We start from the raw sequence: 19,201 nt of genomic DNA, 5'->3' as shown, positions 1-19,201 counted from the left end.
ATTACACACATTACACACGTTGCTTATCGAACAAGACATTTTCCCAATTTTTTCAGCCTACATATTGCTCACAAGGTATTTGCTGCAGCCACTGCTTCAAATAGTTTGCCATTTGCATGCAGTGGATGGTCAGCAAGCCACAGTACGTTTTCTTTTCCCTGAACAAATGATTCCCGACACTCAAAACAGCTCTTGAAAATAGCCACACCTGTTAAGGGATGCAAACACTTCTACAACTATTTGCAGTGTTTTGCAGAAAGTGTTGGAGAGGCTGTGCAACAGCAAATCAAGTAAAGACCAAGTAAAAACCTGCATCTCTGCAACATGCAAGACAAAGCAATTAGCCACTCTGAAGTGAAAACTTCATAATTTCTACAAAAAAGAAGCAAAAACCAAAAGCCCAGAGACCAGGAGAATTGCAACCCTGCTCCATCCAGCCAGACCACTGTTTAAGCTGTATTTGCATACCTAAAAAACAGGCTCCACACTACAGAACTACCTCAACCAGGAGATGCATCCCATCTGCCTCTCTCCTGTATAACAGAAAGCATCTTACCAAGAAGGAAGAAAAAAGAAAAAAAAATCAACACCCAGCTTACCATCACACAGCTTGGAGGTAAACAGACTGCTTGAACATTTATTTGAGCCTAACTTGCATAAAAGGAACTTTTCTACCCAGGAGAAACTAAGGCATCTTTTTATTCTCCTGTGCATTATGAGTCTTCATTTCTACCTGGGATAAATGTTACAATTTGTGCTTTCTCCTTTGCCTGAGGAAGGGTACGTGAGCCCGAATGCTTGCAAATGTAGGAATTTTTTTTGCAACTATTTTGTTAGTCTAAAAATATCACCTCTGACAAAAGTTAAGCATATTTTTTTGCCTGTAGACCAAGATGGCTAAAACCTGTAGCCCTGCAAACACTCTGTATTTCTTGTGTGAAAGGATGGCTTGATTTTGAGTGTTAAATAATGTCATTAGAACATTAGTTAACAGCAGTCAAGATAAGTGTAAATGCCACTTCTGACAATGTTTTATCATTAATTACACAGCTATCACAGTCACCGTTTCAAGTCATTTAGGAACCAAAACCCTTACAGCCAAATACAAATGTTTCCTACAGTCAATATAAGGAAATGACTGAACTGTAGGCGATTGCTATGGTCCTTCAGTTCCTATAATGTTCTAAAATATTAAGAGCAATCTTAATTTCCTGCTTAGTTCAAGTGCTTAAATTAAACAAACTGGAAGAGAGCAAATTCAGATTGGACATCAGGAAAAAATTTACAGTGAGGGTTGCCAAAATATGGACTACGCTTCTAAGGGAGGTGGTGCTGTCCCATTCCTTGGAGGTATTTAAAAGGAGATTGGACAGACACCTGGCTGGGGTCATATGACCCCAGCACTCATTCCTGCCCAGGGCGGGGGGGTCGGACTCGATGATCTAATAGGTCCCCTCCGATCCTAACATCTATGAAACTATGAAATAGTCCTTTGCTACTCTCTTCAATGGAAGACTGATCATTCCTAGAAGTTACAAGGTCAATCACTGGTTGGATCCAGGGCGACTCATTTTTTGGAAAATCCTTCATATTTTGTACCAAAAAAAAGGTATTTTCTACTAGCATGTACCTTAAACTCATCAATAATACATGCATTATAATAATTCAGGTACAAGGGAAGTAAAAGCTTTTCAGCGAGGGTACACAGACATTTTGCCTAACATGCAATTGTTCATTAGAAAGACAAAGGACTTTTTCCATGAAGATATACATTATTTATACGCATTAATAGGACTTTCCCAGTCGGCAGTTTAAGCTGATGTATGGCATCCATTTACCGTTTCATACTAATTTAATAACAGCTGTTTTAGAGAAGGTAATTATCTGATACTTTTCTACTTACGAGTCTAGGGAAATAAAAGAGTCTGTAGTCAAATAAAATGAGAAAAAAAAGAGCAAAACATTAATTTGAATGCTGAGTATGTATACTAAATGGCTACATAAGCTTAAACTTTAACTGGCTGTCAGCAATACCGCACAGTGACCAGGCTTCTTCTATTCAATGAACAAAGAACATTACAAGGAGTAGGAAACCTTATGCATCAGAATTTATGCCTGACTACAGTATCAGAGGTTGGGAGAGATTTTGCTGGGATAATGTATTCTACCTCCAACTACTGAGAATTTCTTGTCCCTCCTATTGAAAGCTTCTGGTACTGGGCACCAGAGGAACACAGAGGCAAAATGACAGCTGGGGAGAGGGCCCCATTCAGACTGACAATTTCTACAATTCCAACATCACCATCAATTTAAAGGCTCAGCGCTTCAGGAGGCAGGATTTTTAAATGGCTCCAGAACATGTTATTTTACTCTGGGCTGATGACCACCAGTATTTACTATGTCCCTACAGCACACAGCAGTTTTCAGCTCCAAGGTTAACACTGGGCTATGCAGGAGAGAGTTTGCAGAGGGGCCACTATACAACTGCCACCAAGAACCACCTGAAACCTCACCACTCTCCAGGCCAGGTGGAGGGTGCACTTTTCTTTCGGCTATTGCTAACAGCACATACCACTACATAAAAAAAAAACCTGGATCCAGATAATTTTTACTCCAGAAAAGAAATAGAGAAGGGACCTATGCAATATATGGCAGATACCACTCAGTCCAACCCTGTCAGCACTCTCAGCACCATACCAATGGGTGCAACCCAAGAATACAAGGCTGAGAATTGGAACAGCAAAGGTGCTGTAAGTCAGGATCAATACATGGGTTGGTGGAAGACAGAAAGGAAATAAAACTGTTCCTGCCTTAATAATAATAAAGGCTATTATTCTTTCATTATTCTCTACTATAAAATGACCAGGGGCTTTCCACATGAATATAACTATGAGATCCCATAGGGCTATGGGTAAATGGAAAGGGTTAATAATACACAAATAATTGTTTGCAAAGGGAACAATGGCTTTCTTAAGCAACCAAATAACTGAATTCTGTGAATTATTAAGTCAGGACAGATGGTTAACAGCATGAAAGAGGTTTGTGGTACAGCTGCATCTTTATCCCCAGAGATGAAGGTTAATTAGAAAGGCAGAGGTGGGTTACTTGGGTAGGCAGGACCTGATGCAGAACAAAATGGAAGACAGCTGGCTAGAAAAATGTTCCCACCGAGGGTATGACACACTAATTTGACCATGGAAGTGCTGTGTGATGCAATACAATTTCAGAGGCTAATGCAAGGAGATTCTGTCAAGTGCCATATGTGGCATAAAGATATTCTAATTACTCTAATGACTACATCTGGAATAATGTTAGTGTAGTTGAAAGCTCTGTACTATTAAAAAGAATAGCCAGATGCACCAATAAACAGCAAGGATACAAGGTTTTAGATGAGACCTAGTCAAGACAGCTAAATGAAAAATAGGACTTACAAATTCCTAATGAATGAAAATGAAGTACCTAGTTAAACAGAAAAGCAAAGACAACAGGCACTTTTCTTCCCCATAATGAATGAGGCTGCAGATGGCAAGTAGCATACATTCTCTTAATTTCAGGCATGTCTAGCTAGAACATGGGTGGGCAGAATACGGCCTGCGGAGGGGCTTTGTCTAGCCTGCAGCAGGTCCCTCGGTGCTGCCTGGTCCAGGTACCATCTGGCTGTGGTGCGTCCTGCTGCCCCCCCCCCCACAGCACACAGCGGGACTGGGGAGGCTCCACAGCTGGACTGCTTTTCTAGGTAGCCCAGACAGTGGTTGCTCCTTTCGGCTGCCGCCGCTGCTGGCCCCAGCCCCGTGGTACCAGTGGGGGCCTGCGCACACAGCCCCGACCCAACATGCCCTGCGCCTGCTCTGGACTAGCCCACTTAGGCAGAGCAGTGGCAGCAGCGCCCAGGCAGAAACTGTTGCTTGGGGCGGTGGAAAAGCAGCCCCTCCCTTCGCTGCTGCCAGGTCCTTCCTGCTGCAGCTGCCCAAAGCCCGCACCAGGCTGTCCCATGTCTGCTCTGCCCTGCCACCGCTGCCCCGATGGGCAGCCTGGGAGTGGCAGTGATGGCAGCAGAAACACAGGGCAGCTGCAGCAGGAAGGGCCTGGCAGCAGCGAGGGGGAGAGGCCACTTTTCCCCCATGCCAAGCAACAGTTTGTGTCCAGGCGCCGCCACTACTCAGCCTGGGCGGGTGAGTCCAGAGCAGGCGTGGGACAGGCTGGGTCACAGGTCCCCCCAGTACCATGCAGTTGGGGCCAGAAGCGGCAGTAGCCAGAAGAAGCTAGAAAGGCAGTCTAGCTGCAGAGACCCTTCACATGCCCAAGGGGCGGCAGGGCGCACCACATGTAGGCGATGCGGAGCAGACATGGAGTGGGCTGGGGTCAGGGCTATGCCCATAGGTTTTGGCTGGCTTGCTCCCACCCAGGTGGGTGCAGAGTGGGCGTAAGGCAGGGCGGCGGCTGCACACTGTCGGCAGTGCTAGGGAGGAGCCGCATGACATGCAGACTCTGGGCTGCTGTGGGGCGGGAGCCGACTGGCTATGGGGGTACTCCCGTGCACACCCCACCATACCCACAAACCCTCCCCCACACCCCACAAACACTGCATCCACCCACACCCTCCCCCATGCATCTCTGGAGGGGAGCCCTGCTCACTGCTACATGCACACACCACACGCACCCACACACCCCCCATGAACACCCCACCCCCATCACCCTTCCCCTCCATATACCCCACAAATCCCATACCTACTCACACATCTATACATCTGCACAACCCCCCAAAACTCCCTATAGCCACCCACATCCACACACACATAACCAAAGCACCCTACAAACCCCATACCCCCTCTTGACATCCTGTCCCCCACCCCCCGCAATATACAAGATGAAAACTTTATTTTGAGCTATTATGCAATCTCACCTCTATATACATAATGCAAACACACACAAATCAGGCTATAGATAGCTCTCTCTCTCTCTATATATATAATAAAATTAAAATGTTATTGTGGATGTTTGATTTTTTGGTATACAATTTGTTTTTTTCTGGTTCCAATATGGCAACCCCCCCTTCCCAAAAGAAGTACTTCTGGGGGCAGGAGGAGGGACTTCCAGTGGCAAAGGTCAGGGATGGGTGGGTACATGGGGGTGTTCTGGTCCTAATATGGCAAGGGGGGGGGGGGGGGGCACTGTCCAGGGTTGGGGCTACCCTTGCGGCCCTTGACAGCTCACCAGAACTCATTAAGCAGCCCTCCAGCCAAACTTATTTCCCATCCCTGAGCTAGAAGCACTGTCAGAGGGAGGTCAGAAAATGGAAAAACTGGAAATATTTTTTATATGAGACCTGGCAAGGAGCTAGTGTAAATTCCACCATTTCATGATACAGGGGAACTTTGGATGATGCCTTCATAGTCTGTCTATGAATCATTAATTTAATGAGCGCAAAAAGTCATAATAGTCACACAGAAAGACTGGGATATTATACAGGAATAAGTGAATGACCTTGAGGATTGGAACAATAGAAATAGGATATCGTTCTATAGTACAACATGCTGGGTCATGCCCTTAAGGACTAATAAGGATTTCTGTTACCAGCCTGGATTGCAGAGGTAGAAAACAACTGGGTAGAAGTATGACCTAGATGTATTTGGTGATCACTGGATGCCTATGAGCTGTCAAACATGGTGTGGCTATGAAAAAGGTCATTGCAATTCTAGGATATATTGGGAGGCATTTCCAGTAGAAGCAGAAAGTTACTGCCGTTACATAAACCACTAGTAAGACCTCAGCTAGTCATCCACATTCAAGGAAGATGAATTTATACTGGAACAGATACAGACTTCATTCAGGTAATCAAAAGGATGGAGGGTCTAAGAAAGGTGACTGGACAGTCTGGTTTCTTAGCTTAGCAAAAGCAATGTTGGACAGTACCATGAGCCCACTGGAGCAGATATCCCGCAAGTCTATGATGTCCTGTTTTGCGGGTTTGTCTCCATCTGCCATAGCAGATAGCACAGATAGAGTCAAAAACAAACTGGACTAATTTGTGGATGACAGATTATTAATGGCTATTGAACAGAATGGTTGGAAATGCTTCCTTTGGCATCTCTAACCCAATAAATGGTGGATACCAGGGAGAGGAATAGATCACTAGAAATATCTGGTTTGGTGCTCTTCCTGAACAGAATCCACTTCTGCCACTGTTGGAAAGAGGACACGGGGCTAGACAGACCACTGGTCTAACCCAGTATGGCACTTTATATTTTTATGCAATATGGATCACTACTCTTAAAAGAAATGCTTTCTTAAAATGCTGTGCCCCCAAAATCCATTTGGATATATATGGGGTGCATCTATGTGTGTGTTTTATATTAAGAAGTTGACCATCTCCGTAGTAAAGCATCACTGTCTACACATGCAGTGCTATTAGGCTGCAGTAAACTAATTAACTTTGCTGTAGCATAGTACTGCCCAACACCAACACTATCCTATGGCAGAGTTATTTATATTTAGTGTGCCGCTGCGTATGTGGAGATGGTGATCAGGGCTGGCTGGGACAGGAGAGTGCTACAGTGCAGGGCTGCTTACCAGCTAGCCCCACACTGTAGCACCCTCGTGCACCAGTCAGCCCCTCAGCCCCAGTGTGCAGAGCCTGGCCAGAAGCTGACCAGAGCCAGACTCTGGTTTTGAGTGGTGCACACTGCTGCCATGTGTACCACCTTGCTTTTTTCTGGTGTAAGTTTTTCTTGATACCAAGATCTCCCAGTGTCAAAAAAAAACCTGCCACACTGCAAATTAGCAGCACGGTGAGTGTCTGCGTGTGACACACGCGATTTTCATCACTGCAGATGAGTCTACAGCACCCCATACTGCACGTGCGCAGCATGCTGAACCAGGGCAGAGCCACTCTAGGCTGACCCTCTCGGTTCCCCTGACAGCTGGGGCTATGCCGCCCTGACTCAACATGTAGTTCTGGACACGTGTAAATGCTGCAGCTGCGAAGAATAAACCTCAGGCACAAACTGTATCAAAGTATATTCAGGTGTGCTAATTGTATGTGTAGATGCACCCTCTGGGTTTCAATACAAACCAAGTTCAACTACACAGACCACAGATTTCTCAGGGAAATGAAGATTTTACCCTGCACTGTCTTTGCAATGTTATACTTCAGGATCCCTGGAGCTGGAAAGTGATTGAATTTATTTTCTTAGAAAAATGCCAATGGCAAAATGAGAGGAAAGAAAAGAAAAAGCTGCCTCATAATAGACTGCTGTTTAGGGGAGGTCTCAATGTCCTGCATCTCCAATTAAGACTGGTCTTAGCCGCAGGACAAAGTCTCATCTCTCTCCTTTCTTCTTCCCCAGTTTTCCCTTTTGACTTACAAGAAAGCTTTTAGGACTCTTGGTGAGTTTAGCTATTTCTGTCCATCTGTGGTCAATAAAGAGCTTTTATAATGTTTGGAAGCAAGAAAGTTAATTCCATACGCAAGACTGATAAGAGTTATGCCCTGTGTTGCTCAAATATGTCAATATAGAAACAGGGTAGAGATTAGGAGGTAATCCTGCAAGGTTACAAATGCCCTAATTACCCAATTAATAGCTTTATCTTTCCTGCAGGTATTTAGCTTGACCTTATTACTTCATCCTGATACACAACTACTCATGTTAAAGACTTCCCAAACAGGTGGTCAGTCACACATTTGGTCTTCAAATCTGGACATCACTGTCAGAACAGGAGCACTACTCAAACAACTGCAGAAAGGGGACTAAGCTGCCTTTTGTTATCTAGATTCTACACAGATAAGGTGGTAATAGGCACTTTAGCAATAGACTGTCCCTGCACCCCTCCACTGAACAGCAAGGCTCACAAACCATCCCTGATATCCATTTGCTGTCAGCAAAAAAAAAAACACAAAACCTGTGGATAGTGCTTTATTATGCCATGCAATGTTTATGCCCCTGATCTGCTTCCCTGAGTTATGGTCTCTTCATTTTAAGATTTTCCATTTTGAAAAAATGGCTACAGCGCCCATTTGTTACAGTTAGTATGGTGTCATTGCAACACTGGACTGGACAATCTCAATGAAAGCAAGCACCAAAAATAAATAAATAAATAAATGGATCTTAGCAGGCATATTAGACATGCCACAGGTTATATATTCAAGGGCATCCTGCTCTGTAATTGATACCTTCATAATTCCGTCTTGAACTAGAGAAGGTTCTGCACCAGCTACAACATTTCTCATCAGCCCGTGCCAAACTTAAATTCCACAAAAGGTTCACCATAAAATAAAGGCTGTAGGATAACCTCAGCCTCTTTTCTCTGCCTGCTCTGAACATGTTATTGTGGTACAAGCTTTTTGGGATAAATGAATGATCAGAGCCCAAAGAAAAACTAAGCTAGCTCCTGCTTACTTGGTAATATCACATACTAAAGTCCCATTCTCAGGAAAGAGCTATAGCAGGAATGCACACTTGCCTGACTTTGCCCTGCCATGGGACGTCTACCCTAAGCAAGAGAGATCATTTCTAGGAGTGGGAGAGAAATAGTCTGTCTCATTCTTGTCTGGCTGCTGCTCACAAGGAGGCAATCCCTCATTCCAGGCTGGTTCAATTTCAATGCAATTTCATTTCAGGCAGGTCACCCCTCTGACTTTGTGAGGTCTCCACGGGTTTGGACCATATTTAAACTAGTGACTTAGAGGTGAGAGGCACCACATCTTTTGCTACTCTTGCAACACCTTCCTGCTCAGAAAAGACAGCTCCAAACAAAGTTACTTTTGTTCTATGCATCAAGTTCGAGAATGAGACCAACACAACTGAAATTTACCATCAGTCTTCATGTTTCCTCTACAGATGAGCACTCCCGCATGTTAGCTCCCTCTCCTGCCTATGAAATCAGATTCAGACCAATGGCACAGGAGCCATAAAATGATCTCTTGGGGCAGACAAAACCCCTGAATCCCAATTCTGCCTGCAAGTCTCATTATTTGCTGATACTGAACCTGAACCTCCAGCAAGCACAAAGCCCTCTCTCAGCATCTTTGCCACGTTTCCTGAAGCTTAGGGGGGTTTTATAACTGTTTTCTCTAAAGCCAGCAGACTTGTGTTACATTTGATCCATAACAGCACAGCCAGTGCTCCACAGCCAAAAGGGAAAGGTGGTTCCTTTTATCATCACATTTCAAATTCACAACCAGATATTGATTTTTCAAACAAAAAACAGAATATATAAGAGATGGAGGGAGACAGGCTTATTTTCCTTGCAGTAACAGATGATCTTTGAACACAGCCTTATAGAACACATTTTAAAAAGGACCCCTCAGTCCTAGATACTATAATACATCCTAACAGCATAAATAGGAAGTAGAAGTTAAATGAAAGTGTAAAATTCATTCTTAAAAGATGAAGAATTTTCCCCTCGGAGTTTACAAATGAATACTGTATGACTGTTTGAACAAATGTAATCAGCATAACTTAACTGTCCTTCATCCCAACTAAAAATGTTTAGTATACAGGCACTCCATCAGAAAGAGAAGACTGATTCCTTACAAAACAGGGAAATGCCTGTTTCCTTCCCGAGCTTGCTTGATCTCTCTACATTTCTGCCCTCTGTATGTGTGTGTGCTCGTTTAAAATGCACACTTTTACTGTCCTCAATTCTACCATTCAGTTCTTGCTCACTACCTACCTTCAGATCATTCTTACTCTAATGGACAGCTATCATTCACCTGCAGTGCCCAGAACGTCTTGTTTTACAAAGTTAAATACCTTTTGCCCATGAAGTCAAAGTGGCTTTTATTGGGCAGGGCCTTGGCATCAAATCTCCATTTTTTGTAGTCTTTAAAAAATAGATTTTACCAATTAAACACTTCATAAGGTAGAGTGGGAGTTAAAGGCTGAAAAACAAGAGTAAAAGCTGCAGCTTCCTACGCTTCATGGAGAAATACATTGTGTACAGATCTGAGCCAGACAAGAGTTAACAAAAATCCAAATTCATTCCCCCCCACCAAAAAAGATCTTTAGCTTTTATTAAATATTTTTTTGTTTTGCGTTCAATTTCACATACTACATTTTTAACTTTTTTGATTCCTTATCAACCCATCTAATTGGCCCAAGGAAAATTCAGAACATTGACTTTATGTCAGCAGAGTACAACGCTGATTTGCATGAGTCCTACATGGAAGAGGTACAAACATGGTTTGGGAAGAGATTTCAGAAGTTACCCAAGCTATGCTAACTCATTAAATGCCAAAATGTGACAAGCTGTTTGAGACATAGAAAATGATCCTGCTACTATAACAGGTTTTAGACAGCAGATTTTCAGATCAAACTTCTTTTCCTATTTTTGTTCCCTTAAAATTTACCACATACATGCAAAGAGGATGTGCTGAGACCTACAGCCTTAGACCAAGATTCTCAAGGGCAACTAGTGATTCTAGCTGCTCCAACTGTGGGGTGCCTGACTTGAGCCTCATAAAAAAAAGACCCCCACAATCTTCAGAAGTGCTACGAGTTCAGCCTCTGCAAACCAGGCCCCTTTAAGGAGTTGAGAGCTGGATAGCCAAAACTAGATGCATCCAAAACAGTTAAAAAAATCTTGGCTTAATATTCTAGGGTCAGTTTAGACTACTCTGAGGTCACCCAGAAAGACCAGAAAGGAACAAGGATGCCATCAACAGGGAAAGAGAAGAAACCACCAATTGAGAGAGAGAATTAATTATTGAAGAGGTAGGATGAGAGAAAAAAAACAGCACAAGAACTTCAAGGTCTTAAGAATCGACTGTGCCAAGGACAAGTGAACAAACAGAACAAGGCAAGGAGAGAGAAGGTATTCATGAGTTAGGCTAAGGACAAGCCAACTTCAGCAAGAAATGCTTCAGTGGAACAGGCACATTTCTGGACTGTAGAATAGCCTGAGAAAGGAAACCAAGTCAAAGCATGAGGAACAGACAACAGGCTCAAGAAGCTTGAATATGAAGAGGAGGGAGAAGTGACAGTAGCTGGAGAAGCAATCATGGGATATAGGCTATAAATAGCATGCTTGTACATGGTAGAGAAGATTCGCAACATACCCCTCAGTTCACATAACTGCTTTCACGACAGACAGATAGAGAACAAGGTACAATAGAGAAGGACAGGCATTTGAACTCATTAGAGATAAAGCTTAGTAGACATACCTGTTGCCAAAAACAAGTCTAAAAAATTCAGGCCTTCAGGATGTGGCTGTTTGGGGAAAAAAAAAAGGAAGTCTGCTAATACTTGATATAAATAAACCTGCCAAGGTGTCCGAGCTGCCTGTGCATACCAATCAATACTGAGCAAGCTGAATGGAGCTGCCACATCCAAGCTATGTTTCAATGCTGGATAAACAGATCCCCATAAATACCGTACATCAAGTGCTTAGAGATCTTTCAGAATAGCAGCACTTCAAGGCAGGTATTACATGCTCTTCCGCTTTGATGACCTTTGCTCCAAGGCATCTCTGTCATTAATGTTATAAGGATGTTTTCCTTTCAATAAAACCTAGAAACTTGCTCTTCAGCCTCTTTCAGCACTGTTTTTTAATGCCTATTCACCTCAAGTTTGGTACTCTTCATCCTTTCCTCATTAGCCTCAAGTTTTATTTCTGGGCCACAGTCACAGTTTTGAACCTGCCTGCAATGCAACCATCTTAAAGAATAATGCAAAATTTGACATACTCCAGTGATGGCTGATAGAATAAAACACTTTAAAATAGGGTGTCAAATCTCAAATGTTGACTCCTGACACCGATGACAGTTGGAAGAGCTAGAGAGTTCCTGTAACCTGAAACACTGCTTAAGCCTATGTGATACTTTTTTTAAAAGTGCCAGAACAAGTTATTGTATAACATCATTGGCTTATTTTCTAAGATTCCCACGTAACTAGCAAATGTGCATTTCTCCCAGCCAAAAGAAATGCAAATGCAGAAAGTGTTTTCATAGTTAGATCTTAGCATTAGCAATGGAAACTGACACTGTGATTGTGGACAACATTTTCTTCTCCAGCAAATTCTCTTGAAGCATTAGTTCAGAGTCACCTGGCATACGTTAAAAACTAAAACACACCAAAAGCTCTTTATAGTGTCAGCATAAAAAAAGCCTTAGCATATGCAGGAACAGATAGTAAATTCTCGAATGAGTTATCCAAAGCAAGAAATCTTAACTAGTTAATTGGAAAAACTAAGAAAACTATAAGTTTACTTATAACCATGGTCAAAGTCACTCACTCTTAGTTTGTCTCTCTCAGGTCTTGACTAGATTATATATTTTTTAAATAGATTAATTCAGCTATGTGAAAATGCAAGTGTTAATGAGTCCAAATTCCAGTCCCTTAATAAACACTAACTATCTTGATTTTTTGTTTTTTAAGCTTTAGAATGTCAGTGAAGATTCTCAATACCATGAAAGTGTTGGGTGAAATGCAAACACCATGGGATTTCTTGCAGGATTAAAATGCAGGTATTAATCTTTCAAAGGATTTGAAGAAAAAGAAAAGCTTCAACAGCACAAGCGTCTGCTTTTAATATATATTAATTATTTAGGTAGTGAGCTGGCTAAACACACTGCAGGCTGCATCGTGCAGGGCGATTCATCACAGCACTTGACTGAAGCATCCAAGAGAGATGTTGGGGGGGGAGCTCTGAACAATATGTTTTGGCTTGTCCACAGTGGTTGTGTGCAAGTTCAATGCTCTGTTTAGAAACTGCTTTTCTATAAGGAGCACATTCATATCAGTATTATCATCTTCACACTAGGGATCACATCAATTTAGCCACATCAGTGTGCGTTTCACTCATATATAAAATAAATCTATATAAAAATCTCAATACCAATGTACATTTTCAGAGCATGAATTAGTTGCCTTCCCACCTGTGATCCTATAAAACAGAGAAACTCCCCTACAATTCACTGTGGGTGGGAGGGAGGCGAAAAAACAAAACAGCTTAGTTTGTTGTGCCAGAAAATGACTATGGGATATGCTATGACTTCTAGGGCAACACCTGAGGAAGTACAGCACCAGTAAAGCCATAGCAACTTGGCTAGCACTATGCTGCACATCCAGTGTCAGCTAACCCCGATGCCAAATCACATCTGCTAACTCTACAGAGAAGACATACTCTAAAGGATCTCTTCCAGAATGACATCTCACTCTAAAAATGATGACATCAAGAGATGAAAAACCCACCTCTCCCCTTGGCAATGTGTTTCAGCAGCTAAAACTCGCTGTTAAAAATATGCCTTATTTCTAGGTTTGATCTCTCTTGCTTTACCTTCCAGCCACTGGTTCTTGTTTTACATTATATCCTTCTCCAGTAGAAGAAAAAGCCCTCGAGGACCCTGTGAAAGTACTACTTCACTAATCAAGTCACTTCTGGAATTTCCTTGATAGTCACTGTACTGAACCCTGAATCCTCCTGAACCCTGATTATCTGAAGGAGAACCTTATAGATGTCAGCCTGTGTTCAGGTTTCATGTTTTCTGTAACAAGAACTAGAATTTTTGCACTTGCATCCATTTCTTTCTTCCCCTGTCTATTCACATGTATGCCCCACTGCTTCCTGAAGAGTCAGCAAGGCCCCTGTCCGCAGAACCACTTTAAGATGGGGGATATCCCAGCCCCTCTTGGACTGTTTACTTTGTAATGATAAAACTTACAGCTATGGGGAATAGGAGACCTGCCAAGTGGCAGGAAGGATGGAGAGAGAAGAATTCATGCATAAGAGTTAAAAGCATTTGTAGCTTTTTAAACACAATTTTCCTTTCAGCAGTTTGACAGGCTTATTTGCTTTGCTTTTTCACACATCTATACATTTGCTCATTTTCTTTGAAGGGTGCGAGAAGCAAAAATGCATCTATTTTTTGCATGATAAATTTTAAAAAATCCAAATCCAGGAACCAAACCAGAACAGGATTAGTGTGAATATACACATCTCTACTTTGGCTACTCGATGGCTATTGAGAAGAATAACTGCACAGTGATTATGCAAATACAACACCCACAGAGTTGCATAACTGAGAACACACAATGCAGATCTGCATCAATGTGAGTGAGACAGGGAGGCTATGGCTATTAGTCAAGTATTACCCTCCGATATTTCTTACAACATTCCCAGAAAAGGTTGAGAAAGGAGAAGATCTTCCACTGATGCTTTATATTTTTTAATATAAATTCTACCTGCTTTTACCACCGTCAGTAATGCACAGAAGTGACATTAAAGGGGATATCACCTCTTATACACCAAGAAAATCCACATTTTTTTGTTTTTAGGAGATCAATCTGTTTTAATCCTTTGAGCTCCCAGACTGTTTTCACTTTAGCCTGAGCAGAGTGAATAACCCGATTCATATCTGCAGATGTTCCAAGTACCGCACGCTCGATCTAAACAAAGAAAATGACAAATTGTGTCGATTGTGTTCTGTAGCACTGAACTTCAAGGAAATCCAAAACTAAAAACCATCAGGGATCTGGAAAGTGGCTGACTAATTCTATAACCCATAAGACAAATCCTCTCAGTTTTTTTCAAATAACTAAATTAGAAGCCAAGATAAAAGTCAGTTTGTATGGACCACCAGGAAAGCTCAGCTTTTCTTGCTTAGACAGAAACATTTGTTTGCTGGAGATAGTGCTAAGAAAAAAAGTGTTTACCCAATGGCAACCTTCTCTTGCAACTTTGGATTGGCATCTCTCCCTCTACATCCCTTTCCCCCTACTACAACAGATTATGCTATGCTTGATTTCTCTAAGTAGGATCCTCAAAATATCTTTTTATATGCTAAAATACATCATCTTACTCAAAACAATCAACTCCACAAAACTCCAGGGTACTGAGCTGGCTGGACATTTTTTAGCAACATAGTTTTTTGGTCGAAAATGCGGATTCATTTAAAACTGACTAAATTTGCAGGAAGATACCAAGTTTTCAGAGACCTGCCCCTTGGCCACGTGTGCTCTCTCTCTCTCTCACACTTCCATCACTAAAAAGCCAATGGCCAAGTGATCACAGTGCTCTAAGATGTGAAAGACCTTGGTTGAATAATCATCCCTACTCTGCCAGATTTGGAAAAGAGGCTTGATCCCAGATCTCCTGCATCCCAGGTGAGAGCCCTAAACACCAGGCTACAGGTTGGAGTGCAGGGGTTGGACTACAACTCTCTGGTTTTCCACAGAAAAACAGCAAAAGGCATGGAAAGGGAAAAATGTTTAAAGTTTCAAATATATTCAAGGAAGGGTCCATTCTCCAGCTCAGTCCTAGTGAAGAATGTAGTTTAATAAGATACCAAAGTTAAAAGTTTCACTGGAACTCCTTTCACAGGAAAAACTGCATGGTTGCCTCAGCATACCCTTAACTGCTGGAAAAAAGCAGTTCTATCTAAGGTAGCAATGCAACTATTAACATAAGTGAGACCTGTACACATTGCTTCATAGTGAGATCTATATATACTGCTCCCCTTATCACAAGTTACATAGCAGAGCCAGAAGAAAGCTACTGAAAAGCAACAAACAAACAAACAAACAAACAAACATCAACCAGATCCAATAAGTTGGGTGGAGGGAGGGGAGAGAGGAGAAAGTTTTAACAAAATTACTTCGCCAGCTATTCTCCACTCCTAAAAACAAAGTTCAGCAATTTTATTTCAAACAAAACCAGTTCAACATCTATTAGAGATAAGCCCGAGTTGTTCAGCTTAGATATGCCTATGATTTTCCCACTCACCCTGAAGAGTATTTGTAATTAATTGGTAACAACCTAATTTAGGTCCCAATCTCATTTGCTACCCATGGCGGGGAAGGTGCAGAGCAAGGTTTGCAGTCCTGGGACGGCTCGTGATGAGCTGCATAGTGGGGTGATTCCGGAGCACAGCGTGACTGCCCTCTACTGCCACCACCCTTGGTAAACCGATAGAAATAAGATATAGCACTCTGAATGGAAGAGGAGTGGTGGAGCTACACTGAAAATGTAGTTTTAGGGAACGGGAGATGGCCAATTGGACTAAAAGAGGAACCTATTTGGTATTTCACCCAGGTATCAGATGAAACGTCAGTGTGCTGTGCCCTGGAAACCTACATCAAACCAACCTACAAGATTTTGCCTACCAGTCTTCCTAATTTGTTTCTTAGTTCTACAACTATTTATAATGAATGCATGTACACAACCTTCATTAACAGGCACTGTGGGGAAAATGCACAGAACAAGGAACAATTAAGTTATCCACTTGCAAACGTTATTTGTTTTACGACAGTGTTTTAGTTTTCAGAGACTTAATGCTTCAAACAGGTCTTTATCTCAGTGCATTCCATGTGTTGATCTACATTTTTATTTTCTACTCTAGGGGCATAATAGATCTTTGTCTTTGAAATCAGCTGTTCTCTGAACTCAGTATGGGAAATGATAGGGCAAGCCTCCCAATATACCCCTAGCTGTTTTATTCCACCATTGCTAACTGGCGATACTTAACAATTGTATTAATGAGCCCACAGAAAACATCTTGGCTATCAGCAAATAACCTTAGCAAAGGGGGTTTAGAGGGGTAATCAGGGACAAGAACTAATGACGTGCATTGCATACCACTGAGAATGAACAAGAGTTAGATTCTTTTGTGCAGACAGAGCTGAGCAAGAAGGCAGCATATGCAAGGCAAAAGGAGAAGACAGGGATGGAAGTGACACACCATAAAGCCTTGATCAGTTCTTCCAGAAAAATTCAGGTATGTTTGTCTAGATCGAGTCATGCACTTACAAACTACAGTCAACAAAGTATTCCCGCAAAACTCCACTGGGTACAGACTAGTTCTTCCTTTATTATTTGCGCAGTGCTGGGCATGCACTCAGCACTTAGAGCCATCTCAGTTTGCATGAGTCCTCATCCGAAACACTTTCTTAATAAACTCATAAACAGGACCCTGTATCCCAAAACGAGACAAGTTTTCTAATCTAACAACTTCTCACCCCTTATCACTCCCAGAGCCTGAGAGAACACGTGTGCCTGGCAACACAAACTTAACCTGTAAAACTGGGCTCTTAGTGAAATAAAGGGGGGGATGGGAAGGGGAGGGGTACAACTGTGCAGTAAAAGATGCCTCTTTGAAGGTTCACCTCCAACTGCTAAGGGAACTTTCAATTCAACAAGTTCAATGAATAACTCCTGCAGTGCACATGGGAAAGGGGCCACTCTGCGATAAGAAGCTAACCTATGAAGCTTTCAGTGGTCAAGTCCTAAAAATCAACATTTTGTGCAGGTGCTAAGATTACACTACTTCTGCTTAAAAAGGTCTTAAGGCTAAGGTGGAATCCTACTCTAAACAGAATTCACTGCAAACAGCAGCATTTGTATTTTACATGCATTTCTCATTTACCCCAACGAGTTTAATTTTAAAAGGCCTTATATCAAAGCAGAGGCTGCATATATATAATATAACAAAAATGTAATTTTGGCAGCAAGAATAAGTTATAACAGTAGGTGCTTTTGCAATCAAATCAATGTCAGCTTGTGCCCAAGTGAAGGAGCATAAATGAATGATGAGCCTCCCTTACAAAATGGGAACTTTCCTCCCAAAGTCAGAAGATAGCAAAAACTATCTTCCAAGACAGATATTAAAAAAAATTCAAACCATTGAACTACCTGACTCTTTCCATTTCGGATATTGCCACCATAAATATTAAAGCCAAATGTGATAGGGACCAATTTTTTGTTACAAGGGAATTCAGAGCTCAAAGCCTTTTATAAATCGCCTACGCACAAGGAACTTGCCGTAAAACAGATCAGCAATTTGAAGCAGCCACAAACTGTCTGACAAGGTTTGCGACGAGGTTCAAAGAACATCAGGGTATAATGTGACCTGGAATCTTTTGTCACAGTTAGCAAAGAGACCAAATGATAAGCAATATATGCCAACGCCTCTTTAATAAGAATGGCTGATTAAATGGTGATAAAATAGTGAATTGTTTTTACTAGGAAAGGAAGTTTTAGGTACAAGTGTTGCTGGAAAGGATGTGATGAATGCAGCAATGCTTGCTTAAAGAACGGCACTGTTAGAGCTTAAAGGTCTTCTGATGCATAAGAGGGATGGGCAGAAGAGGAAAACAGCTGAACTGAAGGGCTGTCAGTGTTATGAACTAAGATATGTGACATTTAAAACAAATGAATAAGACGGTCTCGTAACAAAACCTGTCTCAATCTTCACTGTGCAAACTGATTTTTATCTCTGTAGTATCTTTTATCTAAAGACATCTTTCAATTACCAAAGAACCTTTGTAAGATGTATACTTTTAACCTTGGGAATTAACGCTAATTGCTTCTACTTTCTCCAGCTTTTGTTCATGTTAGATACACCACAGCATAACCAGTATTTTAGGTTTGTTTTCCTCCTGTCGAGAAATGGGCTGGAGGTAATGCATGATTTAGGTATATCCATCACTAATCCCAGACCCGATATTATCAGTCAAACTGATGAATACCTTGGCAAATAAATTCATAATTGTCCTTTGAACATCCAGTGAAAAAAGTTAGTGCCTAGATTGTATTTCGTATGTCAGCCTCTGCCAGTGAAAAAGAGGAATATATTATCGACCAAGAGATGAAACTTGTACAGAGAAATCCCTCCAGATTCACTGAGAGCATTTAGTCTAGTTATAAAAAATCCAGTGTTAGTGTCTTGAAGAAAGCTTTGTTTTAACAGAAGCTTCCCTTCTTCCCTGCTCAAAAACTTCAAATATTCATTGAATTCTTGATGCAAATGACTTTTGCTCATTGAGCGATTTTCTGGGTCAGGGAAAGTACATAAAAAGAGACAGGGAGGGAATGTTATTTCAGTATGCATCTTTCACAATGATTCAGTGGAACTGAGAAGCACAGTCGCATTTAAAAGGCCTGGAGGTAAGCAAGTTGGACTTTTTATTGTCCATCTACTAGAGCAGATTTTGGTACTTCATGCATTGGTCCATTATTCACTCGTACATGAGATGGCCAACAAACAACAAGATGCTTTTGGAGAGCTTGTGTGTCTTTTCATCCAAAAGATTTACCTCTATTTTCAAATAAATAAATGAGTAAAACAAACCTCAGAGGTTGTTATCAGAGAGAAAACTTACTGAAGTAACACACTCAAAAAAAAAGATTAAACATCAGAGCATCTCTCTAGATTGAGCTTCTAATCTACTGATGAATTAAAACACTTCCTTAGTACTACCTGTTCTAC

At 41.7% G+C, this 19,201-nt stretch overlaps 1 protein-coding gene across 2 annotated transcripts in view; it reads right to left on the bottom strand.

Moving 5' to 3' along the window:
• The window catches only part of STK4 (serine/threonine kinase 4), a 74,067-nt gene that overhangs the window by 4,864 nt on the left and 50,002 nt on the right, over positions 1-19,201 (bottom strand). Inside the window, exon 11 of one of the 2 annotated variants that reach the window (XM_019484579.2) lies at positions 11,121-11,207. The exons of the other annotated variant lie outside the window; for it this stretch is intronic. Within the exon in view, the coding sequence (XP_019340124.1) occupies positions 11,136-11,207 (72 nt within the window). The 3' untranslated portion in view covers positions 11,121-11,135. Of the gene's footprint in view, positions 1-11,120; positions 11,208-19,201 lie in introns of those variants that run through there. 2 annotated transcript variants of the gene reach the window in all.

The sequence above is a fragment of the Alligator mississippiensis genome, chromosome 9 (assembly GCF_030867095.1).
Source record: "Alligator mississippiensis isolate rAllMis1 chromosome 9, rAllMis1, whole genome shotgun sequence".
NCBI classification, from domain to species: Eukaryota; Metazoa; Chordata; order Crocodylia; family Alligatoridae; genus Alligator; species Alligator mississippiensis.
This window is presented reverse-complemented; position numbering and strand designations above follow the sequence as displayed.